We start from the raw sequence: 27,021 nt of genomic DNA on the forward strand, positions 1-27,021 counted from the left end.
TTAGGGAGGGAGTTCCAGGATTTTGACCCAGTGACAGTGAAGGAACGGTGATATATTTCGAAGTCAGGATGGTGTTTGGCTTGGAGGGAAACTTCCAGGTGGTGGTGTTCCCCATGTGTCTGCTGCCCTTGTTCTTCTAGATGGTGGTGGTCGTAGGTTTGGAAGGTGCTGTCAAAGGAGCCTTGGTGATTTGCTGCAGTGCATCTTGTAGACAGTACAAGATGGTACACTGCTGCCACTGTGTGTCAGTGGTGGAGGGAGTGAATGTTTATGGTGGTGAATGGCATGCCAATTAAGCAGGCTGCTTTGTCCTGAATGGTGTCAAGCTTCTTGAGTGTTATTGGAGCTGCACTCATCCAGGCAAGTGGAGAGTATTCCATCACACTCCTGATCTGTGCCATGTAGATGGTGGACAGGCTTTGGGGAGTCAGGAGGTGAGTTATTCACTACAGAATTCCCAACCTCTGACCTGTTCTTATAGCCACAGTATTTACATGGCTGGTCCAGTTCAGTTTCTGGTCCATGGTAACCCCCAGGATATTGATAGTGGAGGATTCAGCAATGCGAATGCCATTGAATGTCAAGGGGCGATGGTTAGATTCTCTCTTGTTGGAGATGGTCATTGCTTGGCTCTTGTTTGGTGTGATCCATATTCCTGTCCCCACCAGGGCTGATGCAGGGTTGCCAAATCTGGTTGGATGTGTTCCTTGAGGTTTTGTCACATGATCTCCCATCTCTAACTGAACCCCAACTTTCAAACTCCCTTCATTGGTCATCTGACACGTTCATCCTGGTGGCACCACACCCTCTCATGGCCAAGAACGTAAGAAATAGGGCAGGAGTAGGCCATTCGGCCCATTGAGCCTGCCCTGCCATTCAATACAATCATGGCTGATCTTGATCTTCAACTCCACTTTCCCACCAAGCCCCCATATCCCTTGATTCCCTGAGGGATGAAAAATCTGTCTGTCCCAGCCTTAAATGTATTCAACGATGGAGGATCCACACCCCTCTGGGGTAGAGAATTCCAAAGATGCACAACCCTTTGAGTGAAGTAATTTCTCCTCATCTCGGTCCTAAATGATCGGCCCCCTTATCCTGAGACTGTGTCCCCCTGTGTTTTAGATTCCCAGACCAGAGGAAACAATCGTTCAACGTCTATTCTGTCAAGCCCCTTCAGAGTCATCTATGTTTCAATGACATTGTGTCCCATTCTTCTAAACTCCAGAGGAAAGAGGTCCCACTTATTAAGCCTCTCATCAAGGGGCAACCAATGGGACCAGGAACCCATGGACCAACTTAGTGAACCTTCACTATATATACTGCCTCCAGTGCAAGTATATCCTTCCATAAGTATGGAGACCAAAACTGCACGCCATAATCCCGATGTCATCTCAATAGAGCCCCAATATAAGATCCTGAGGGGTCTTTACAGGGTGGATGTTTCCTCTTGGAGAATCTAGAACTAGGGGGTCACTGTTTAAAAATAAGGGGGTCACCCATTTAAGACAGAGATGAGGAGAATTTTTTTCTCTCAGAGCGTCGTGGGTCTTTGGGACTCTCTTCCGCAAAAGGCAATCGAATCAGAGTCTTTGAATATTTTTAAGGCAGAGGTGGAGAGATTCGCAATAAATAAGGGGGTTAAAGGCTACCGGGGGCAGACGGGAATGTGAAGTTGTGGTTACAATGAAATCAGCCTTGATCTTATTAAGTAGCAGAGCAGGTTCGAGGGGCCAAGTGCCTACTCCTGCTCCTCATTCATTTGTCCAACTGTGTTCACATGTACAACAGGAACAGCAATAGGCCATTCAGCCTGTCAGCTTCAGACTACTCCAATGCTCCCCTGCTCTGCTAATCAATTGATCATGGCTGATCATCTACCTAAGCATCATTTTCCTGCACTATTCCCTTGTCCCTTGATGTCATTAGTGCCGAGAAGTCTATCCATCTTAGTCTTGAACATACTGAATGACTGGGCCTCTACGGCCCTCTGGGGTAGACAGTTCCAAAGATTCGCCACCCTCTGAGTGAAGGAATTCTTCCTCAACCCAGTTCTAAGTTGCTTGCCGCTCATTCTGAGACCACGAGCCAAGGCTTCCTTATTCCTGTACTCCAATGCCCCTTGGAATCTCGGTCAAACACCGACTTCTCTCCCTCCCCTCTCCAGCATTGTTACCAGGAGTTAAAGATGGCTGTCGCTCACAGCAATGGCCTGGAGATTAACCTTCAATGGCCTGTCAAGCATGACAGTGCTGGAGAGTTGACAGCCCTGAGGCTCAGGTTCTGTTCTAGGTGAGGACGACGGTCCATTGAGTGCAGCGAGCGGACTTCGTGCAGCCAGGCTCTTAACACATCAGGCAATGCAGCAAAAATCAATGAGGGCAGTTCGCTCTCAGTCATGTGTGCCTGCGCCTTAGGGAAACCTGGAAATTAGAAAGCCTGAAGCCAGATATCGATTTGCAGCAGGAACGTTTGAGCGGAGAGGCAACCGCCGCCTGAGGCACTCCCTATGGTTTTCACCCTTCCCTGCTGGAGTGCTGAGGTCGCCATCGCCAGCACCGCTGAGGCCTTGCTTTCGTCGGCTCCAGATTCGGACTATTCCAATGCCGCCCCCTTACCACCCACCCTCTGCTAACCTCAGCTCATCCGAAACTCTGCTGCCCCGTATCCTAACTTGCACCGGGTCCCGCTTGTCCACCACCACCACCACCACCACCACCCACCACCGCAACGCCCCCCTCCCACCCTGGTGCTCGCTGGCCTACACTGGAGCTTTTGAGGGATGGTGAGCCAATTTAAAATTTCCAGCAAATCATCACAACTGAGTGAAAAAAGAAAGACTTGAGTTTTCACAGCCTGAGGTTGTCGCTGAGCACTTTACAGCCAATTAAGTAATTCTGAAACAAAAACAAAACTATCTGGAAAAACTCAGCGGGTCTGACAGCATCTGCGGGGAGGAACACAGTTAACGTTTCGAGTCCGTATGACTCTGCATCAGAACTGAGGAAAAATAGAAAAGAGGTGAAATATAAGCTGGTTTAAGGGGGGGGGGTGGGACAGGTAGAGCTGGATGGAGGGTCAGGATAGGTGGAGATTGCCAAAAGATGTCATAGACAAAAGGACAAAGAGGTGTTGACGGTGGTGATATTAGCTTCTGAAATGTAGTCACGCTATCATCAATCCATATCCCTCCTTACCTCTATACCTCCTTCAGCCCTACAACCACTGGAGATCTCTGCACTCCTTCAATTCTGACCTCTTGTGCATCCCCCGATTACCATCGCTCCAGCTTTGGCAACTGTGCCTTTGGCTGCCTCAGCTCCAAGCTCCAGAATTCCCTCCTGAAACCTCTCTCTCTCTCTCTCTCGCTCTCCTCCCTTAAGATGCTCCTTAAAACCTACCTCTCTGACAAAGTGTTTGGTTATACAAAACATACGTATGTTAAATACAATATCACCTTTTTTAGCACGAGGTCAAATATTGCCTGGTAATACTCCTGTGAATCATCAGGAATGCTTGACTACATTACAAGAACAATTTGCATTTACGTAGTGTCTGTAATGTAGGAAACTTACATCATAGCAGTGGTCAAACTGCAGCTGTGACAAGTATGTATCAGCACCATCACCCTAGGCTGATACTCCCAGCAGTGTTGGAGGGAGTGCTGCAATGTTGGAGGTGCCCTCTTTCAAGGGAGACAAACTGAGGCTTAGTCTGCCCTCTCCAGCGGCTGTAAAGGACCACACGGCCACAGCTGGAAGAAGAGCAGGAGTGGTGGGGGAGGGGGAGGGGGAGTTTTCCCAGTGTCCTGGGCCAAATATTTATTCCTCAGCCCACCAACATCACCCAAAAAAAAAAATGACCTGGCCCTTGATCACGTTGCTGTTTGTGGGAGCTTGCTGTGCGCAAACCGACTGTGCGTTTGCTGCCTTACATTAGTGACTGCGCTTCACAAAGTACTTCATTGGCCCCGAAGCACGAAAAGGCGCTATAGAAATGCAGGGGGTTTTTTTCTCTCTGCTTTAGCATAGCCGTTCAGGAGTGCCTTCGACTTTCCCTGGCCACCCACCTCCCCACCCCCAACCCAACCCAACCCAACTCCTCTCCCAGACTATTCCTAGACGGACAGCACAGTCAGCCAATGGCAAGCCTGCAATCCAACCTAATGCTGACACAGCGGCTAATGCAAAAAGGGGGAGGTGGAGCCAAAATGCTGCCTGTGTGTCTCTCTCTGTGTGTGTGTGTGTGTGTGTGTGTGTGTGTGTGGTGGAAAGTCGAGGCTGCTTTTCCATTGACTTTAATACGACCACAGATGGGAATAAATCACAGCCACTGCTACCACGGCAACGGGTAAGCAAAGTGCTGCTTTGGTCGACACAAGGATCTGGACTACATTGCTGCGAACAAAAATCAGCCGGGTATGTATTTTAAAAAACGCTCATGTCGCACCTTACAGACGGCAGGGCTCAAGTGTTGAGTAAATCAGTTTTAGAGTTGGTCATGCCTTTTAGTCAATCCTCCTCAAATATATTCCTGATGGGGTGTGCCCTCGAATCGTTCAACTGACCAGAGGGTGATGCAAAAATGTCATAAAAAATTTTGCCCCTTGTTATTTGATCTCTCTCCCTCCCACCACCTCTCCCCCACCCCAACTTCTGACCTACCCGTTATAGCGAGAGAAATAAATGCAAACAGATTCTGGTTGGTCGAATTTCTTGGTTTAATTGTATTGTCTCCCTCTTAGAACCAAATGAGTGTCCTAACCCCCCTCTCTCTCTCTCTCTCTCTCTCTCGGTCCCACTTCATTAGTTTTCCGGGTGAGGTGCTGGTGGAATTCAACCTGCTCCCAGGCGGAAGGGGGTTCGGGTAAACAAGTGTTTAGGAATTAGGACTCCCTTTGTTTTTAGGCTGGTAGAGAAGGCCAGGGCCGGGGGGTGGGGGGGGGGGGGGGGGGGGGGTTGTGTAAATAATGTCTTCTGTTCCCCCCAACTTCCCGGTGGTCACGGCGTTCCAGCCGTCCCTGCACCACCTTCCGTTCTGGCCACTGCCGCAGCAACTTGCTGATGGGCCGTGGGAGGAGTCACGTCCGAGCCCTACCCCTACCTGGACAGCGGTCTACTGGTGGTGGTGGTGGTGGTGGTGGTGGGGGAGGGGAGGGGAGGGGATGAGGACAGAATGGAAGGGGGTTGGGGGGGGGCGGAGAAATCACAAGGCTAAGCCTGGGTGATCGTTCCCGCGCGCCTTGCCGAGCCCAAGGGGAGATTGCAGCTCACCGAGCTGCCGAAATCAACCGACTCCGCACAGAGTGAAAGGCCCAGATCAGCTCCTTACCACACTTTTTCTTTAATAACTTGAATCCTCGGGGTACCCTACACATTCAGAGGCAATCATTTCTATCCATGTACCTGACACATTTTGAATCCGGTTACTAAATTGGTTTCCTGTCCACCCGGTCAGTCAATTTCTTTCTCTCTCTTTCTCTCTTTTTTCCAACAGGGTAAACTTCAGTTACGTTCTTACATCTCTCCTCTGGTTAGAAACGAAATGCAAGAAAAGACCTGTGTTCACAACACCTCAGAACGTCAAAAAAGGCACTCACTTTTTACAGCCAATCCGATCCTTCTGGAGTGCGCTCACTGATAATCATGTAGGAAATGCAGCAGCCAATTTGCACACTGCAAGCTCCCACAAACAGCCGTATGATGTTTTAGCGATGTTGGATACGAGAAAAGAATTGCCCCAGGGGACTGCTCTTTGTCCAACAGTGGCTGTGGGATCTCTTACGTCTGCCGGTGAGGGCAGGTGGAACCTTGGTTTAATGTCTCGTCTGAAAGGAGGCCCCCCAACCACCCCCCTGACAAGCGCAGCGCTCCTTCCTGACTGGCGCTGGGACTGTCGGCCTGGATGAATCTCTGGAGAGGGGCCTGAACCTGCAGCTTCTCTGACGTGGAGGAGTGTGTGCCTGAGACACCTGGCGGGCGCCCACCAAGCTCCCACACTGGGGGAAGACCATGATGGAACAAAGTGGGAAGGCGGTAGAAATGTGTTAAAGACATGAAGTACTCCCCACAGGCACAAACAGGCAGTTGGGCAAGTGACGTCAAGGCAGAGTGGAGCAGCAAAGAAATGGAACCCATTTGTTACTTTAGACAAGCACTGGAAGCAGGCTACAAATCATCAAGATGCAGCCTGGCCCTTGTTTATATATTAGGCTGTATTTATTTTCCATTTCCCTGGTGATCATCACTAGGTCCCATAAGGAAAGCCCGAAAAATTGGCGAGGGAACAGAGGGAAATGAAAGGAACTGAGAGTCAGGTTCGAGGGAATCCTGACTCCAGCAGACTGTCTGTTTAACACACACACCCACGCACACAGGCAGACGTGCGCGTGCACACACAGAAAGGGCTCCTTCTCCTGCTCTTCGAGTCTGTGTAATGATTCATCTCAGCTATTTCAGCTACAACTGGAAAGAAACAATTTCAAAGGGGATATTATCCTGAGAGCAGCAGCAGCCACCCAGCGCTTGCTAGAGACCAACGGCTCCCTTTTGTTGTTGTGACATCACAGAATTGCACAGCACAGGGAGGGGGCCATTCGGTCCATCGTGCCTGTGCTAGCTCTTTGAACGAGCTACCTAATTAGTCCCACTCCCCCGCTGCCCTTTCCCCACAGCCTTGGAAATGGGAAAATTTTGCAATTCTCCCTTTTGAAAGCTCCTATTCTGTTCTGCTTCCACCGCCCTGTCAGGCAGCGCGTTCCAGACCACAACAACTCGCTGCATTTAAAAAAAAAAAATTCTCCTCATCTCCCCCTCTGGCTCTTTTATCAAATATCTTAAATCTGACTCTAATGGTTTATGTGACAGTGGAAACAGCTCCTCCCTATCTACTCCTATCAAAGTCACTCAAGCTTGAATACTTTAAAACTCCCCTTAACCTCTGTGCTCCAAGGACGACAATTCCCAGCTTCTCTCTGTCCAAGCTTTTGACATCCTTCCTGAAGTGTGGTGCCAACATCCTGGTGTTCAATTATTTCGTATATGACTCCAAGGGTTTTTTTGCCTCCATGTGACAAGTATGTATCAGCACCTTCACTCTACGCTGATACTCCCAGGAGTATTGAAGGGAATGCTGCAGTGTTGGAGGTGCCATCTTTCGGGGGGAGACAAACTGAGGCTCAGTCTGCCCTCTCCAGTGACCGTAAAGGACTCCGCAGCTACAACTGGAGCAGGAGTGGAGTTGGGGGAGGTGGGGCGGGGCAGGGGAGAAAGAGTTTTCCCAGTGTCCTGGACCCAATATCTATTCTTCAACCAGCATCACCAAAAAAACATGACCTGGTCCTTGATCACGTTGCTGCTTATGGGAGCTTGCTGTGCGCAAACTGACTGTGCGTTGGCTGCCTTACATTAGTGGGTGCATTAGTTGGCTGCATTACATTAGTACACTTCACAAAGTACTTCATTGGCTGTGAAGCCTTAATGTCGCAAAAGGCACTGTAGAAATGACTCCAAGGGTTTTTTTGCCTCCATTGTTCAACTGTTGACGTGTGCGTGTGTGAGAAAGGGAGATCTTTCTGATCTCAGTCATTCACTTTACTGACAACAAGTGTGCAAAAAATTGGCTTCTGTGTTTCCTACATTGCAACAGAGGCTGCACCTCCAAAGTACGACATTGGCAGTAAAATGCTTTGGGATGCCCTGGGGTTGGGAAAGGTGCCACATAAATGCAGTTTCAATGGGCTGTACAGTCTACCCCTCCTCTTACTTCTTATGTTCTTGCCTTTGCTCCAAGGGGATCGGGATACAGGACTAAAGACGCCCTTGCTACAATTATACAGGGCTTTAGTGAGACCACATCCGGAGTAGTGTGTGTAGTTTTGGTCTCCATATTTAAAGGAAGGATACAGTTCCATTGGAGGTAGTACAGCGAAGGCTCACTAAGTTGGTCCCTGGTATGAGGGGGCTGTCCTATGGCGAGAGGCTGAGTAAATTGGGCTTATATTCTCTGGAGTTTAGAAGAATGAGAGGCAATCTCATTAAAATCTACAAGATTCTGAAGGGGTTTGACAGGGTGGACGCTGAGAGATTGCTTCTGCTGGTCGGGAACCTAAAACACAGGGGGGAGGGGGGGCCCAGTCTCAGGGTAAGGGTCCGATCGTTTCAGACCGAGATGAGAAATTACTTTGCTCAAAGGGTTGTGAATCATTGGAATTCTCTATTGGGGAAGAATTTTTAAAAATTCTTTCATGGGATGTGGGCATTGACTGGCTAGCCCAGCATGTATTGCCCATCCTTAATTGCCCTTGAGAAGGCAGTGGTGAGCTGCTTCTCGAACCGCTGCAGTCTGTGCAGTGTAGGTACACCCACAGTGCTGTCAGGGAGGGAGTTTCAGGGTTTTGACCCAGTGACAGTGAAGGAACAGCGAAATAATTCCATGGACATTCTGTAGTTGAAATACATTTAAGGCTGGAATAGACAGGTTTTTGGTTTCTCAGGGAATAAAGGGATATGGGGAACGGGCAGGAAGGTGGAGTTGAAGCCTGAGATCAGCCACGAATAGTGGAGCAGGCTCGATGGGCCGTGTGGTCTACTTCTGCTCCTATTTCTTACACTCTTCGGTTTTTCTTAACTAGTTTGCACCTGGCCTCATCATTCAGATTGAAGTCATTTTATGGGTTTGCCTTCATAATTTTTTCCTATGTTGTACCGGTCACTGGTGTCAGGTTTCACCCAGTACCTTGTCCAACAGGCCAGAATTCAAGTGTGAATGCAGACAGTTACTGTTGCTGGGCTTAACCAACTGAGGCACATTGCAGTAGAGCCTGGTTCAAAAAGGGAATTGGACATACAGTATATTCTGAAAGGAAAAGGTGCAAGGTTCTGAGGAAAGAGCAGGGAAGTGGGGCTAACTGGAGAGCTCTTCCAAAGAGCTGGCACAGGCACGACAGCCGCCTTACGTGCTGTAAAATTCTATCATACTATGCCCTTGCCCGACCACACCTGCGCATATTTCTCTGGGGTGCAAGCAGAGAGTCTGGATTGCAATTAATCAGCAGTAATCCTGGCCCTAACCAAGAGTGGCAGAAAGAAATACGGTCTTGTAGATAGGAATTACACGCAGATACAAGATTTTTATTATATTATAAAATACTCTTGATTTTCTTCACAGGCTTTCCGAAGCTTACTGGAAGGAAGATACAGATGGTTGTCAGGGAATAAACCAAAGGGTCAACATGACCCAAGATCTTCTGAGCACCAGCCCTCTGGTGCCAGCTGCTGGCTCGTCCATTGCCACCGTCACCCTGGAGCAAAAGGCCACCTTCGTCTTAGTCTTCTTCCTCTTCGCCTTCCTGGGCCTCCTCATCATCCGATGCTTCCGCATCTTACTGGACCCGTACCGGAGCATGTCTTCCTCGGCGTGGACAGACTACATGGAGAAAGACGCCCTGGACTATAGGATGGCGTGAAACGGACAGGGCCGAGGAAGAGAGCTCTTCATGGAGGAGCGCCTTTCGTTACCAGTTTCCACTGGGGCTCTTCTATTGACTTGCGGAGTCAATCAAATTCCTCCTCGCTTTCCACTTATCCCACGGGTAAAGTCACAGATCCACTGTGACTCTGCCCAAGAGAGCAGTGTAACATACGGAGGAACTTCTCATTTTGAAAGTGACTTTAAACAGGTAGGAGGTGGAGGGCAATTGAAGGCCCCTCCTCAAACAGTGGGTAACAGGAACAATTGGTCAATGCAAACAAATCAGGGCGGATGTTATAAATGGGTTGAAGAGAGATGTGGAAGTGGTGGCGGGAGGGGTAAATTAAGGGTGCCATCGATCACTTCCTCGGCCTCTCGCTCAAACAAACTGAGATCCAAGACCGAGACTCATCGCTAGCAAGCTAAAGTGGAATTTGCAACCTGATAGCTGTGAATACCAATCAGGTGTGGCATGGCAATAAATCGCCGGACATATGAATGACAACCACAGATTACCTCTTTCTTAGCAGTCGTGTGAATAAATCACATTCTGACCCGAGCAACTATTTTCTTTTTTCCAATATTTCTGAAACTAATCTTACCCCCACAATGTCAGAAAGATTTGTTGCTTTATTAAAGAAGCTAAATAACGAGCTACTTTTCTGTTCCCTCTCCCGCTCGCCTCAGCACTGCTGTGGGACATTCCCTAAAGGGTATAAGCTTCCATGCTGATTGTCAATAGAGTATCTAACCACCGTAGATGTCTCATTCTCATTCAATATGTTACCTTGGCTCATCCATCATACTTTTGCTTCCAAGTCAGATGGGCTTAAACCCCATCCCGGAGACTTGGGCACAATTTCTAGGCTGACACACCCCAGTCCTGCGCTGCTGGAGGTGCCATCTTTCAGATGAGACATTAAATCGAGGCCCCAAATGTCCCTCTCATCAAGTGGATGTAATAAAATCCCATGGCACTCTTAAGAAGAATTGGAGTGGGAGTTCTCCTCGGTATCCTAGTCAATTACTATCTCTCAACCGCCATCACTAAAATAAAAAAAAATTATCTGGTCATTATCAAATTAATGCTTGTGGGAGCTTGCTGTGAACAAATTGGGTGCAGCATTTCCTCCATTACAACTACAAGGATTCCAAGCTGGATAAAGTAGCTACAGTAACATTTGCAATCACAGGCAAGTGTCAAACGATCAGATGTCAGGTGGCAAAATGTGGAGGAATACCTCCAACCAGAGTTGACAACTCTGGGCCGAGTTCTTGGTCAAGGTTGGGAGCAGTCAGCCAATGATCTGAAGGCAGCACAGTGCTCACAGTAGGACTCAAACCAAGTCTACTTACTCAGCTAACAAAGTCCGTTTAAATAGTGGACAACAGCAAACAGTCTACAGAGTCTACATTTTTTTTTAAAAAAAAGGGTTTCTACCAACTATAGCAACAGGACAAATAGCAATAACTTCTCCCAGTAAAAGCTGGGTGATTCCTTCAGAGGGCGGCAGTTCCATAACACAAATTGTGTGACTAAAAATTAAATCAATCACGGTCACTTACTGTAGCGCGACCTCCAGGCGAGACTGACAGGACGACTACCTGGCCACCTCCATCCTGGCCGGAGGTAGTGGTGTCACGGCAAGAAGCCCGATACTGGAGGGCACCTGCAGGAGTGTAACTCAGCGACATTACATCCAAATTATTTTAAAATAAAAACAGCACACATATGCCCAACCAAGCAATTCATTTTCTGTATTTTATTAGGAAAGGTCTGCCCTTAATAATGGTACAAAAATGTATATACAAGATTTATTTAACAATCTGTATCATTTTGTAGAGGTTCTAAAAAGAACACGGCTAGTTCTAAAGGAATCCTGTACACAAGATAATTAAAGTCTGTTACAGTACATTGTACTAAAGGCGCACCAGGTACAATTGGAGGCTTCCCCATAGCCGAGGGCAACGAGAATTCATTTCCCAAATGGGTCATCGATGATCTTTCTTTTAAAAAAAAAAAGGTCACCAACACTAACGGTAAATTTTCCAATTCGTAAACACAAGAGCCAAGATGAAGACTGGGACCATAATAATAATAATCATCAAAAACACACATATACACACACACACAAACTTTTTCTGGGACAACAGTGTTCAGTAAAGCAGGACGAATTAGGCGAGGCAAATCATTTAGACACACCAGGGATGTTAGTCACAGGGCAAGTCCATTACGTGAGCTGATATAACGCTGGCTGCTGTTAAGTGTATGTGGAGTGGGGTGGGGGGCATGGAGTGTAGTGATATGGGTAAAAAAAAAAGAGGAAAGCAGCTGAGAGAATGCTTTTTAGCATCGTCCTCTCCACACCACCACCTCCAGGACGAGGGTAATTGGGCTTCACCTCACTGAACAGTCAGCAGATTTAATAAATAAACCAGCAGTCACTTCTGCTCAACACAGGTGCTTGCAGAACGTCCAAAGATGATCTTTGTGGGGGGAAGAAAAGGAGAAAAAGCTAAATTTTATCAGAGGAGGATTGGGGGGGGGGGGGGGGGGGGGGGGGGGGGGAAGAGAGAGAGAGAGAGAGAGAGAGAGAGAGAGAGAGAGAGAGAGGAGATGAACACAAACTATCCACAATCCCAGGAAGGACGCAGAGGGTGTCCCCTGGAGAGGTTCTGGCCCCCTCACACACCCGCTTCCAAAAAGCTCTCTGCCGCCCACTCTGGATTAGTCATCCCTTTACTGAGACATAAAGCACTCACTAAAGGAAACAGAACCTTGCGTCTGCATTGAAACTCAACCACCAACCACCCCCCCACCCCCCCTTCTCTCTCTCTCTCTCTCTCTCTCTCTCTCCTCTACCCCACCGACTGTACTCCAATTAAAAACTGATCTTCCAAGTGTCAAAGATGATCGTGGTTAGGTTGTGTAGGGATTGCCAGTTAGGCTTCCTGCCCTCGCCATGCTCTCTTCATCCTGGTTATCAGCTTAAGCCCAGTTTTCTGAATATCCCTTCATTGTCCGCTGACTGCCCGCTTTCAACACGGCTCTACAAGTGTCAGACCTGGTTTTAGCAGCTTTGGCCCCTTTCCCTCAACCTTCCCATCCTCAGAGGCCTATGCCCCGGCTTACTGCCTCCTCCCCTCCCAGCCTGCAACCTCCCAGCCTCCAAACCAGCGTGGGGAAGCCAGCAGAATTGCTGTGGAAACGTTACGAGCTGCACCAGAATCTCAGGAGCTGGGACTTCAGCAGCTCCGGGAGTTTCGCATGCTCCTGAAGCAGTGGAACAGCTGTTGATTGTCTCGATGCACACACGGATTGATCTGGAGTGGAGCACTAAACCATTCTCAAGTGGAGTACGTGCACTCAGCAACAGTAAGGGCAGCCTGAGGTTATGAGCTAAAAGCCTCGTGGTACAATTCAAACTCAATGTGTGCTGCCTTGAGTTTTCCTAATCTCTCTTGATACCAAGACAGTGAATAAATATAGGACAACACTGGCATCCTATAAAGGGCAGCATGACTGTTAGTGTACTGAGGTACACCATCTTTGCTGTTTTTGCCTCCCATACCAGTTTTCTTACCTCCTTTTTTTGGTTGCTGCAGCTGCTAGTTTCTTGCTGTGATGGAGGGGCTACTGAGTATTGGCAAGCAATTCTACTGCGGTAGCGTCACACCCGATCCCAAATGCTGCCCGCCCACAGATTTGCTTTTTTTTTGTCGGTCAGGTAGATGGAGTTCAGAGACAGACCTGAACAAGCTCGAGAGAGAGAGAGAGAAATAGATGGGCAAAAACAGATAGAGTAAGAGCGTGAAAGGGAGAGCACGAGGAAGCAGTCCACATGACCACCCGTAATACTGCCTCTTCCTGCTGACAGTAATAGGATACCAGCTGTACCAGTACCCGCACAAACTAGGCTGGGTCTAAGCCAACACAGCCATAGATGGGTTGGAGGCAAAGTTGAGCTTCACCTATAGGGCCTCAACAACGCAGAAAAATATTTGGAAAATAAGAGATAGGAATAGGCAGGCATCTGCTCCGCCATTCAATAAGATCATGGCTGATCTGAACTTCACTTTCCTGCCTGCCCCCATAACCCTGGACTCCCTTGTAGATCAAAAATCTGCCTGTACCTCCCACTACCTCAGAATAGCTCTCCAATGAATTAGTGGAGGCAGCAAACAACAGCAAATAATAATTTGGTCTCAATTGTACTGAGGCGCCCGCTTGTTCCCTTCTCAAACACACCCCTCTGATTTTTGAGTAGGCGGCCAGCAAAATTTCTCTTAAATGCCCAAAATCTACTCTACAATTGTTCATCTCTCCACCCCGCCCACCAACCCCACTTTTAACTCATAACCTCAGTGCTTCCAGGTCACATGATGCGGGAGCAACTATTTAAATTCTCTGAAGCCGCAAAACAGTCACATGAACGCAGCCTCATCTCCCTTCACCCACCCCTCTCTTGACCAGGAGGCTGCATTCTTTCTTTCTTCCTTCCTTCCTCCCTCCCTCCACCCCCCACATCTTACCTTCATCCAGTCCGAGCTGGGCAAAAGCAGGCAACCCTATACTCAACAGCCAGATTGAGGCCCATCACACTGGTCCATTATTCATACTTTTACGCAGACTGACTCATTTCAGGGAGTCTACTTCCCAGGGCCTGTTTATATTTAAAAGCTAGTCTTTGTTCCGTTTTCCTCAAGTGGGAAGTGAAGGAATTTTAGAATCAGTCACTTTTTTTTTCTCTCTGGACATAACATAACAGAAAGCCAAATAGAGCTCATCTTCCTCAAAACGTTTACACAATTCTTGTAGCATCACTGATTGGTAAAATACAATAAGCCAAACACTGGAAAGCATAATTACATGAGTTACCAAGTAGGAACCCTAACTTAACTTCAAGTTACTTAGTCCTACTGTTCAAGGGGAGGAGGAGATTGGGAAGTGCAGAAGGTGTTAGTGTGACAAACTTCTGCTCAATGACATTTCATTATAGGGAAGGAGGCTGGCAGAATTGAACAAGAGGGGAAATCGGGCGACCACAACCCAGATTTAAACCCGAGAGCCTGGCTTGGGAAGGGCTAGCCCCTCCACAATTTGACAATTGTGTAGAAAAAGTCCAGCCTTTGGTGCTATGTAAAAAAACAAGAAACAAAAATACTCATTGTTATGGCCAGCTTCTCATCTGGTTCGTGGCCAAATGGAGGTGCCCGTCTGTAGATTCAAATACTGGGTCAACACTGAAGCAGCAGCAACACAGAGGATGAAGTCCTGCACTGGCATTTTCACTTCCACCAGTGACTTGCGCAGGCAGCCATTTTGAGCAATGTCACAGCCAATCTGAGCGACACAGCAGCCATTTCATGGAGTTTACTGATGTCGGATGGGCTAAACAGCCATTGTGGAAAACCCGGTGGCCAATTCAGAATGTGCTCCTCAACAGAATTTTTACAAACTCCCCTCACGTGACAAGATTCCCCAACCTTGCCAAAAATTAAATCACAAGACGACCCCAAAAATGCACATCTGAAGAAAAAGCACCCCCCTTAAATGGTGCTTTAATGTAACCAATTGCGCAAACTGAGTATTCAGTTGTAAAATAACAGGGGCACAACCTTATACGACAGTAAAAATGATTTAAAAAATACAAATTTCTTTTTTAAATATAAAAAAAGGGCCAAGGAAATTATGCAAGACCCTGGGTGTACAATGCAGCGCTGTAAATGAGAAAAGCATACCTGTCCACAGGAAGGTTTATTTAGAAAAAAAAAATCTATTAAAAACGTAATCACCTTCTACGATTTAAATGAAAGGATACCAAACCACACAAGGTGTTTGAAGTGCAGTTGTTATGGAGGCAAGGTAACTTATTCTATAGGAAGTGCTTTGGGCCATGTCCCAGACACGATAAAGCGCTGTATAAATGCTGGTCTTTTCCTCACCGAGTTCTATCACTTGACCATCTCAACTCATCTTCTGCTCTTTGGATTTCATTTTGCAGACCAGCTTCAGTTAAGAGCAGATCCTGGGGTACAGGGGGCAAAGTGATATCTCTCTCTCTCTCTCAGTCAGAAGGTGCTCCCTCTGCCGTTTATGAATGCCAGGGGGAACTGCCCCTGCAGGTACTTCATGACTAGGAAGCCATTCCTGTGCAAGCCCATGGCCGTGAATCGCTGGCAGGTTGTTCCACCAAGTGGGGCGTCACAGTGAAGGTGGATCCGGTCTCTGTCCAACCTCCAGATATCTCTGTGGCTTCAGTCCCATATCAGTCTTGACATTTACCTCCAAATCAGCGGGTAACTAAAGTCTACGATTCAAAAGGGTAAGGCTACTTATGAATTCCGACGTCCATCCAGTGAGGGAACACATATTAGCAACAAAGCAACTTGATTTTTATAAAGCACAAGGGACACTGGCAAGAGGATTCCAAACTTCAGGCCTTCGAACCTGGATTTTAGATTCCTTGGACACGCTGATGCACCAGTTATTTTTCCCTTGCATCAACTATAGATACAAGAGATAAAAGCAAAATACTGCGGATGCTGGAAATCTGAAACAAAAACAAAAATAGCTGGAAAAATATGGACAACAGAGTTTCTCCATAGACATGAGAGATCTTGTTTTAAATTGCGATCAAGGAAGACAAGACGCCCAAGTCAGCGAAAATCAGCTGTTGTCTCAGCCCAACTAGGGTTTGCCAACCCTTCAGGACTGCCCTGCAGTCTCCAGGAATGAAGGATTAATCTCCTGAACACTGTCACAAGCAACACCTGGGAGAAAAATCACAGCGATGTGAAAAATTGGTTTTCTTTGAATGCCATTGTTTATTAGTAACAAAATATCTTGGAGATGTGTGTGTGTGTGTTTGGGGGGGGGGGGGGTGATCTAAAGGGTGTTAAAAGCTGGGGGAGAAAAAAGATCCTTCAGGAATACATCTGGGCAGAGTTGACAACCCCAAAGCCAACAAATGGCCCAGGTTATTCACCCTTTAGGTGGATGGGTTCCTCTGCAACCGGGATGGGAGCTAACTGGAGTTTCAAAATAAACTCAAGCACTGAAAAGAGAATGGGGACTGTGAGTGCAGAGACGATATTTCGACTCTTGGCTTTTGCCTGCATCCCAAACTCTCTTTTCAATGTGATCTCTCTGAAACTGATGGGGGCTCCTCCTACCTGAGGTCACCATGGTTAATGACAGCGCTCTCACAGAGGGGTAGCAATCAGCGCCGCTATCTCGTTCGTTTAAAACGTTGCCTCCATAACAAGAAGTCACCACGCTTCAGAGCAATTCGCTGCAGGTGGAGTGCTTTTGAGACATTTCTACGCAATGCGAGAAGGTGCTATACAAATGCAAGTCTTTACAGACTCTAAATGAGAATGGAAATGGGCCTTTTACTCCGTCCACCTATTAGCAAAAGTTCAGAGGGGAAATTACACCTGTCAGACAGACCACCTGCCAGAATACGGACAAAGAAATTGGTACATCAGAATACCAAATACTATTACCAAAAACCATTTTTTAAAAAGTCCTTATCATTGGACTCTCTGCCCGCAAACCTAAAATATTCCCTTTATCAGATAAATAACTGATTGCATATTACAGAATGGAAGATTCTAGCATTTCAAAATAATTTTAAAGCATCCACCGGAAGATTCTGTGCTGTTCGTTTCTTCTCCGTAAATCGAGGGAAAAGCAGTCTTTGCTTTAAAAAGAAACCGGTTAAAAATGCACACGTAACATCAATGGCCCGGGGAAGATAGGCGCTGACAGTTTATGGTGTCCAGGCATGTGGACGCGATAGCTTCAGGGTCAGTGCCGATTTGTCAGCCTTCCCTTCCTCGAGCTTTCGCAGAAAAACAATATAGCGTCGACAGTGAAAGCAGTTTAATCTCCACCCTCCCGTCCCCCTCCCCCACAAAAACCATAACCCCAACTGAGTTCCAGCTCCTGGATTTCCTTTTTTCTTTTGTCCACACGAAAACGAACTGTAGCTTCCAGAGTTTAACGAAAGGCTGACCACCCCCTCCCCACCCCAACCACTTTTTTTTGTTTGAAGGTCTGGGGAAAAAAATTGTACCTGCTAGTGTTCAGAGGTTTCCTGGTGTCGAGTTCCAACAGGAGTTCTTGTGCAATCAGAAAATGAAACGTCTGTGTGTGTGGGTGTGGCAGTGACCAACAGCTCGGTCCCGAGCTGTTTTTGGTTTCCGTGCGCGGGGGGCACAGAATTTGATAAACAGAATGCATCAGGAAAAGTTTAGCCAGCCGAGGGACCTTTACGAAGTCACTGTCTCCGTCGCCATGTCGGTGGGCTGCTCCATCGTTTCCACTGTGGTCTCAGGGCCCTCCAGCTCTGCCGCCATGGTGATTACCGTGCCACTGCCATCATCCGTGACCTCCTCCACGACGGTGATCTCCTCGGCTGTGGTGTGGAGCCGTGCGATGGCCTCCAGTCTCATGCGGTACTCCTCAGCTTCCTGCTCCTTCTTCATCAGCTGCTGCCGGTACTCCTGGGCTTTTCGGTTCGCCTCGTGGAGCTGCTTCTGAAGTAGTTCCCTCTCCATGCAGTCATTCGTCTCCTGAAACAACAAACCCTTAACATCACCCGAAACGTTCACTCTCTCCACCGACAGCACACTATGGCAGTCGTGTGCGCCATCTACAAGATGCACTGTAGCAATTCGCCCAGCCTTTCTCAACAGCACCTTCCAAACCCGTAATCCCTACCAGCTAGAAGGACAAGGGCAGCAGACACATGAGGACACCACCAGCTGCAAGTTCCCCTTCAAGCCCCTCACCACCCTGACTTGGAAATATATCGGCCGTTCCTTCACTGTCGCTGGGTCAAAATCCTGGAACTCCCTCCCTAACAGCACAGTGGGTGTACCTACACCACAGGGACTGCAGCGGCTCAAGAAGGCAGCTCACTCACCACCTTCTCAAGGGGCAATTAGGGATGGGCAATAAATGCTGGCTTTAGCTAGCGATCCTGCGACAGGGTTTAAAAAAAGTTGTTGTACCCTTGACAAGAGCACCAGAGTGTGCAATTCAAGATTCAGAGCTCTGAAGAAGAGTCATACACACTCAAAATGTTAACTATTTCTCTCTCCACAGATACTGCCAGGCCTGCTGAGTTTTTCCAGAAATTTCTGTCTTTACTTACTCACGGCATATTGTTTTATCCTGAACTGCACTCGCAGTGTTAAATGCAATGTGAAGGGGGTGTTGAAGGAGAGGGTAAGGCGAAGAAGGGAGGGGGCTGGAGATCTCACAATCATTTTGCAGCACTTGATAGAAGCATCATGACAACTGCTTTGCTGGGGAGAAGGTACTTCAGAATTTTTGCGCATCACCACTCAGTCATTACTTCCCCACCCTTTACCCTTTTTTGCAATGTGTTCTGAAGGCAAGCAAAAGGGCCACAGACAACAAACATGTCCACAGCGGTAGATATTCCTGTAGATAAACTTGGCCAGGAGCCGATGGGATTTCAGTCAGGAAACTCAGTCTCATACATGTCATAATGCTCCAGCCAGCACTGTAATGCAGCAGGACACTTCTACTGTGTACCCACTAGAGGCCCTTATTAGCAAATCAGTTAGAAGCATCCATTTCTGGTTTCCTGGAATATCATAGCTGCTCTGTGTCAGTGCTGGTGCTCCAATCGAGTCTCCTCCCACCCGCTCTTCATCTCACCCCATCAATACATCCTTCTTTTCTCCCTCATGTGTTTATCCAGCTTCCCCCTTAAATTAATCTCTGCTATTCACCTTGACCAATCTCTGTGGGAGAGAGTTCCACATTCTCCTCTCTCTCTGGGCAAACTCTCTCCCGAATTGGATTCATTAGGGACTATTTGGATTGATGGTCCCTAGTTCTGGTCTTGCCTGCAAGTAGAAACATCATCTCTATGGACTACACTATCCAGCCCTTTCATACAAGAACACAAGAGCTAGGAGCAAGAGTACGTCACACAGCCCTTCTGGCCTGCTCCACCATTCAATGTTTATCTATCAATCTTAGCCTGGGATATTCTCAGTGGCTGAGGTAGAGAATTTCAAAGACTGACAATGCTTTCGGGTGATGAAATTTCTCTTCATCTCAGTCCTAAATGAGCAATGCCTTATCCATTGACAGTGCACCTGCGCTCCCCAGCCACAGGAAATAATCTCTCAGTGCCTACCCTGTCAAGCTACCTCAGAATCTTGAATGCTTCAATGAGATTGCCTCACATTCTTCCAACCTCCAGAGGATAAAGGCCCAGTTTACTCAGTCTCTCATCATTGGAAAGCTCTCTCATCCCAAGGACCAATCGCGTGAACTCAATTTTAAAGACTTCCATCAGGTCGCCCTTCAGCCTCGACTCTTCTAGAGACAGGAGGCCCCAACCCGTTCAATCTCGTGTGACATCATGGTTCTGGTGTCTTCTCGCTATTTTGATTTTCCCCTTCTCTGGTGCTTCTATATCCTTTTTATTTGATTTTACGTTCATTTATCACGATAATGAGACCAGGCCTGTGCTAGTGTGGCAAAACCAAGTTTAACATAACCTCTCCGGGCCTTTTCGATTCTCTCCCTCTAGAAATGAACCACAGTGCTTTGCTGATTTTAAAATAAAATTGCCTTATTAATCTGTGCTATGTTTAGCAAACAGAACCATTGTTTCAGTTTATTTCACAGGTCCAACAACATAACCTCTGATTGTTTCTGTGGATCCTTAACTTTCACTTGCATTTGATAAGATTCTCAAAGGAACATCAAAAAGTTGACTTTTTTTTAAAAAAAAAGAATAGAGACAGGGAACTCCACTCTACCTTTTCTGTTGATTCTGTATGGTTAAGGACTTCCTCCAAACACTGTCTCTTTGTTGGCATTTCTTCTGTGATGATGGTCTCTTCTTCAACATGGGTAGCTGGGACTGTCAGAACTAAAAGCAAGAACAGGATTGCACTCAGTAATATTGCCTCCGCGAGCAGAACTCTCTGATTAATCAGACAGTAACCATATTCTGCCTTGTTATTCAGCCTGTGCTGCATCAGACACCTCTTCTCAACCCCATATTTGCCCCCTCAATTTTTTCCTTCCTCCCCTTAAAATCTTGCTGGAGCGTGGTGGTGGTGGTGGTGGGGGCAGGGGTACCTCCAACGTCTGAAACCAGTGTTTTTCCTTCGTGCTTGAGCTCTTGACAGCGAGCAGTGGCCACTATTCAACTGCAGAGGCATCACAGCCGAGTTTAAACCCTTGCACCCCCAACCCCTCATCTAATACGCAAACATGTGCCGCTTCCGGCAAGGCTCACTGGACGACTCATTCAAGAGTATCTTCGGAAGATGTCCTAACTCAGGGAAACTCGGGTTTATTTAATGCTCTGATGGCAAAGCTGTAACCCATAGCGTGCTAATCAAAAGGGGAGTTGTGGAACAGGACTGTGACACGTGGACACTAGCTATTTCTCCCACGTAAAGCAGAAACCAGGTGGTATGCACAAGGTTAATGTTAGAAACGGGGCATGTTTTCAGCCTTCTGACTCCCTTATTAAATTGGTTCACAGGGCAGGGATAGGCCTTGCACAGAATTGTACTGTGACTCTCTCTCTCTCTCTCTGTGCAGCCACACGGCAGGAGCAGCGCTCCTTTCATTTCAGCTCCTGGTGGCTCAGCAAGCACATGGCCCACGTGCTGTGATACCCGAGTGCTACCAGGAAGAGTTGGAAGTTTGAATGTTCAATCTGTGCTGAGCGGGAAGATCCCAACTGGGGAAACAGGTGTCTTCAGCTCTGCAGAAAAGGATGAGGAGTGGGGGTGGGGGGTGGGGGGGGTGGGGGGGGGGGGGGGGGGTGGAAAAAAGTCCGGGATCTACCTTCCTGATTACGATCCAGGGGCGGGCTGGCTCCTGATGGAAAGAGAACATTGTGGAAAGCTGGTGTCTTCAGATGGAGGGGGAGAGAACTGGGATGGGGGGGGGGGTGAACTGAGAAGAGAGAGCGGGAGGAGAACAAGTTTATTTTTCAGCATCTGCGGGTACCCCGCGAAACCCAATTCCGGAACACACATGATGACTCCTTGTTCGAGGGGGACCCACCTTGTTGGCCATCTTGCATGGTCACGATGAATGGTTGGCCAGTGTTAATGCCTGCCGGTAGGTTACCCAGCTGCACACCACCGTCTGTCACTATGGTGATGACCCTCTGACCTCCACTCCCTACAACCTGCTGGATTGCCGAGTCCACCGAGTCTGCCGTTACCATTTCCTCCGTTGTAGCTAGAAACGAGAACAAAAAAGTTAAGAGTCCATTCAGAAGAGAGCCGTACGCTTAGAAGCACAATCCTGGAGGATTCGGCACAGCACAGTGCCTGTTGACCAGAGCAGGTTGAGGGCTCCTCTCTTGGGTTAAGACACGAGGTGGTAAAGCTTGTTTATAAAGCGAAAGAAAATACGGAAAGTACAGCAAGACCCAGAATTTAAAAAAAAAAAAAAGAGACTGCTGGAAATGGTCAGTTTGTGCAGATGGTTGGTTGGGATCTGAAAGAGAAGGGGTGCCCTAATGAAAAGGGGTTCCAGCTGAATCCTTAACCAATCTCTCTCTCTCTCAGGTGTCACTGGCTGTTTCCAACATTCTGCCTTTAGTGCAAAAGGTGCCACAGGATACCTTCCTAATATTAAAAGTAAAACGAGAAAAACTGCCAATGATTACCCAGAACTGACCCAAGAAAACTCACTGGGCTCATTCTGGGGATGAGGGTTATCCAATGGAGAGTAATTGAGTGGAATGGCGTACACTCTATTCAGTTTGGAAGAAGGAGGTGTGGTCGCATTGGAACGGAGAAAATCCTGAGAGGCCCGACAGGGTAGGTGCTGAGTGGCCGTTTCCACCTGGTTACAGAGCCGAGAAGCCTCAGAATAAGGGATTGGTCCTTTTGGGCTGAGAGGAGGAGGCATTTCTTCACTCAGAGGGTCGTGAATCTTTGGCATTCTCTACTCCAATGTTGAGTACATTCAAGGCTAAGTTTGATAGATATTTGGACACCAAGGGAATTAGGGAAATATTGGGATAGAGGGGGGAAATTGGAGTCGATGAAAAAGATCAGCCATAAGCTTACAAAATGGTGGAAGAGGAGGGCCAAATATCCTACTTGGGCATTCAGGAGGGCATTAAATGATTATTTGAATATAAACAATGTCCAGGGGTATGGGGGAAAGGCAGGGCAAAGGCACTCGGTCATAATGTCCATTTGGAGAGCTGGTATAGACACAACAGGCCGATCGGCCTCCTTCTGTGCCATTAAAATTCAACGACTCTCTGATTCAATTATTCTATTTACTTAGACGCACGTACACACGATCCCATTTTCACAACCACATCCAGTCATATTGCAAACAAGACTCTCACCAAACTTGGGCAAAGATTTAAAGATAAAAACAAAAAAACTGCGGATGCTGGAAATCCAAAACAAAAACAGAATTACCTGGATTTTCCTGATTGAAAAAGCTGTAAGCTGTACTCTCTCCGCTGCCACTAGGTGTCTCTAATGTACTCTTTAATTAATAGATTCAATCAGCAAGTATACAAGGAGCAGCTCAAGGACAGGTTTAGGCCAAGCTGCATTACAAACAAAACCACGACACCAAACATAATCACTACACCAGTGCCACATCCTCCCCGTCTTTATCATCCCCCCCCACCCACACACACCAGCTGCCCCCACCTCCCCCAGATGCGCCTGCACCCCCCCCCCCCCCCCCACAAGGTGTGCACACGCACCCACCACCCTGCACGCACACAGACCCCCCACATGCACGCACACAGCACCCCCCCACACGCAAGTGGCTATAAATAGTCAATATGAGCAAGAGCAGACTATCTGGCTTCATTCCCCAAGTTCTATCATCACATCAGAGAAATACATTAACGGGAAGAGGCCATTCAGCCCCTTGAGGGCCTGTTCTGCGCCATCCAGTGTGATCACGGCTGATCTCTATCTGAAATTCATCTTGGTCTTGTGACCCTAAATAGCACAGCCCCCGCCTTCCAAATCTTAGTTTTCACATTTTCAATTCACGCACCCCTCCCTCCCACTATAGCCTCTTCAGGGTTTTGGGGGAGAATGTTCCAGATTTCCACTCCCCTGCGTGTGAAGAAGATGCTTCCTGACATCACCCCTGAACGGCCTGGCTCTCATTTTAAGGTTCTGCCCCCTTGCTCTGGACTCCCCACCGTCCAAGGAAGTTGTTTCTATTGACACTGTCGAATCCTTCAATCATCTTAAACACCTCGATTAGATCACTCCTTAAACTTTGCTATTCAAGGGAATACAAGTCTAGTCTGTGAGACTTGTCCTCTTAATTGAACTCTTTCAGCCTCAGGATCGTTCTGGTGAGTCACAGACACAAGTTCATTGTGGGAAAAACTGGAGCAAGGAGATCCCCACCAAGCTTCGTTTAAGTCAACGTGGAAGTGAAATGAAGGTTTAAAATCTCTTCTGTGCTGAGTGCAGCCACAGCAGCAGCCAGGATGTTATCATCAGCCTCAGGATCCCCTGGGCAAGAGGACAGGCACACAGGGGATGCCTGCTGACAGTCAGAGATCAGTGAGCCCTGCTGGAAGCAGAATGGATGTGGGCAGCGGGAACAAACAGGGCTAGGCATGCAAAGGGTGGGGTGGGGGTGTGTCTGGGGAAATCATAACCATAGTGGTGTAGCAGTAATGTCACTGGGCTAGTAATCCAGAGGCCCAGGCTAATGCTCTGCGGACACAGCTTCAAATCTCACCACAGCAGCTGGCGGAATTTAAGTTCAATTAATAAACCTGGAATTGAAGCTAGTCTCAGTGATGGTGACCATGGCAACCATCATCAATTGTCCTAAAAACCCATCTGGGTCACTAATGTCCCTTTAGGGAAGGAAATCTGCCGTCCTTACCTGGTCTGGCCTACACGTGACTCCAGACCCACATCAATATGGTTAGCTCTTAACTGGAGTGGCTGAGCAAGGCCAGCGACACCCACATCCCATGAAAGAATAAAAATGTCCTCACCCAACTCCCACATGGTGATCAGGGATTGTTCTGGTCTAAAGTTGAAAGTTACATCAGCAACCAGGGATGCAGTTTGATTCATAAATAAATTCTTAGATATAACCAGCGGCATTCCATACAGCTCAGCTGCTTTTCCCCTTTCTCCCCCACCTCCCATCCTGCCACCTTAAATTTTTTTCCTCTCCTCTCTTGAAGGGAAGCAGCTCCCAAGGTACCAGCCACCCTCCAGGTTCCTCATCCGCTAGGTACCAACCACCTTCCAGGTTCCTCATCCGCTAGGCACCAACCACCCTCGAGTTCCTCATCCGCTAGGCACCAACCACCCTCGAGTTCCTCATCCGCTAGGCACCAACCACCCTCGAGTTCCTCATCCGCTAGGCACCAACCACCCTCGAGTTCCTCATCCGCTAGGCACCAACCACCCTCGAGTTCCTCATCTGCTAGGCTGCCTTCTGTGGGTTAAGTTTGGCTCTGGGGATCAGCAATAGCGGGCATCACAGCAACCCACGGTCCTGTCCTCACCTGACGACGACCGCACGTACACACTCTTCACGCAGGGTCCACGTCCTACGTTCCCCATCCAACCCCAGGACCTGCGGAGGGAAACTGCAGCTGCTCGAACTTCCACTCTGGAGATGAGCCAGGAGGAGGAGGGGGGGGGGGGAAGGGGGGGGGTGGGGGATAGAACCACAAATTAAACCCAGGGCCTGCCACTGAGGACCAATCGCATTCACGGGAAGTGTGAACTTAAAAGCTCACAAACTGCAGCAAATTTTGAAATCAGCATAGCATCTGCAATGGGTAAAAGTTTTGTCAGGCAGGGACAAAAACATTGCGAAGTGCACTCTTAATATCTGAAGTGGAGAGCTACCTCATTAACCCTTAAGACTTCAAGCAGGGTCAGGGAAACTCTCAACTCTCTGGGCTAACCAGAGCCCTCAGGTCACGCAATGCAAGGACAAGAAAAATACCTATAATGCAGTAATAACATCGACCCAAACATCAAGGGTAACTTCATCTCTAGGATATTAGCTTATGGACAAACAAGCCAAAAAAGGCTGCGGAAAGTTCTGGTTACTTTGGCCTTTTGAGGTGGCCCTTGTTTTTCTTTAAATCATAGGTTTATAATTTTTTCCTGTCATGCCGCAGAGGAAATCATTCTTCCTCCCTGCCGCGATGGAACTACGTTGACACAGGCTGCGGTGTCTGCTGAACTCCCCAGCCCCAGGTATCGCCACGACCCTGTATTTTACACTGCACGTCGGGTGCGTTCAGCCCCGTTTAGTCTCGGTATCTGGACACTGAGACAGCCTCCAACTCGGTTATCAGATCACGCCACTAGAGTTAAAAATAAAGTAGCACAGCGGGGGAGTGTAAGGCGGGGGCGGGGGGGTTGGGGAACAAGGGAAGCAGGTTGGGGGTGGGTTGCAGGCACAGAGCCAGGGGGACAGAGCATTTCTTGCAAATCAGGCAAGTTGCATCTGAACTCTCTCTGAACTTTGCAATTTGTGTTACGAGCGCCTCCAGTTGTACTCATTCCAGACTGTTAGTATAGCATAGTTGCTTCTATGGGTGTGTTTTTGTCTTGGATGTAAAGCAGGCGTTAGCTCGACAGTTTAACTCTTCCAGTGCCACGTCCACATTTGAACTACACACTTCGCACCCATTAAAGGGAGCCAAGCTGGGGCAGAGATTATTTGTAAATATATGGTTTAAAAAGGGTGCCTTGAAATTGGCATACCTTATGATACATTTGTGGAAATTACCTGCAGTTCGGGGTGAATTTGATAGTGGCCCTGAAGCTTCAGCTAAAGCAGCCAGCGTAGCCAGTACTGAGGTTGTGGAGTTACCAAACTGCACTGTGGATACACCAGATTCACCTGCAGAGGCAACGAGGGATTAGACTCAGCACCAAAGAAACAGACACGAGCATCCAAGGATGGAAATCAAGGAGACTGAGATTTTAAAAAACTAAATAGGCATTTTGACCATGCGTGGCAAATAGACAGTGCTGCATTATAAATACAACACAGGGCACTGGACAGATTCATAGACAGTGCTGCATTATAAATACAACACAGGGCACTGGACGGATTCATAGACAGTGCTGCATTATAAATACAACACAGGGCACTGGACAGATTCATAGACAGTGCTGCGTTACTAATACAGCACAGGGAACTGGACAGATTCATTGACAGTGCTATGTTACTAATACAGCACAGGGAACTGGACAGATTCATTGACAGTGCTATGTTACTAATACAGCACAGGGCACTGGACAGATTCATTGACAGTGCTGCGGTACTAATACAGCACAGGGCACTGGACAGATTCATAGACAGTGCTACATTACTAATACAGCACAGGGAACTGGACAGATTCATTGACAGTGCTGCATTATTAATACAGCACAGGGCACTGGATAGATTCATAGACAGTGTTGCATTACTAATACAGCACAGGGAACTGGACAGATTCATAGACAGTGCTACGTTACTAATACAGCACAGGG

The 27,021-nt window shown here is 47.8% G+C and overlaps 2 protein-coding genes across 4 annotated transcripts in view; one reads left to right on the forward strand and one right to left on the reverse strand.

The window, feature by feature from the left end:
* Window positions 1-9,232: 9,232 nt before the first annotated feature.
* Window positions 9,233-9,466, forward strand: LOC121274389 (cortexin-3). The gene has a single exon (XM_041181684.1). The coding sequence runs from the start codon at window positions 9,233-9,235 to the stop codon at window positions 9,464-9,466; it is 234 nt and encodes a 77-aa protein (XP_041037618.1).
* A 6,886-nt stretch (window positions 9,467-16,352) lies between these two features.
* The window catches only part of LOC121274344 (GA-binding protein subunit beta-1-like), a 38,542-nt gene continuing 27,873 nt past the window's right edge, over window positions 16,353-27,021 (reverse strand). For 2 of the 3 annotated variants that reach the window (XM_041181607.1, XM_041181606.1), the window contains exons 6-9: window positions 26,273-26,386; window positions 21,554-21,733; window positions 20,287-20,399; window positions 16,353-18,051 (exon numbers count right to left, since the gene is read on the reverse strand). In XM_041181607.1, the coding sequence (XP_041037541.1) occupies window positions 17,749-18,051; window positions 20,287-20,399; window positions 21,554-21,733; window positions 26,273-26,386 (710 nt within the window). In that variant the 3' untranslated portion in view covers window positions 16,353-17,748. The remainder of the gene's footprint in view (window positions 18,052-20,286; window positions 20,400-21,553; window positions 21,734-26,272; window positions 26,387-27,021) is intronic. The other variant, XM_041181608.1, reaches the window with a different exon arrangement.

Source organism: Carcharodon carcharias, assembly GCF_017639515.1.
Source record: "Carcharodon carcharias isolate sCarCar2 chromosome 36 unlocalized genomic scaffold, sCarCar2.pri SUPER_36_unloc_1, whole genome shotgun sequence".
Classification (NCBI taxonomy): Eukaryota; Metazoa; Chordata; class Chondrichthyes; order Lamniformes; family Lamnidae; genus Carcharodon; species Carcharodon carcharias.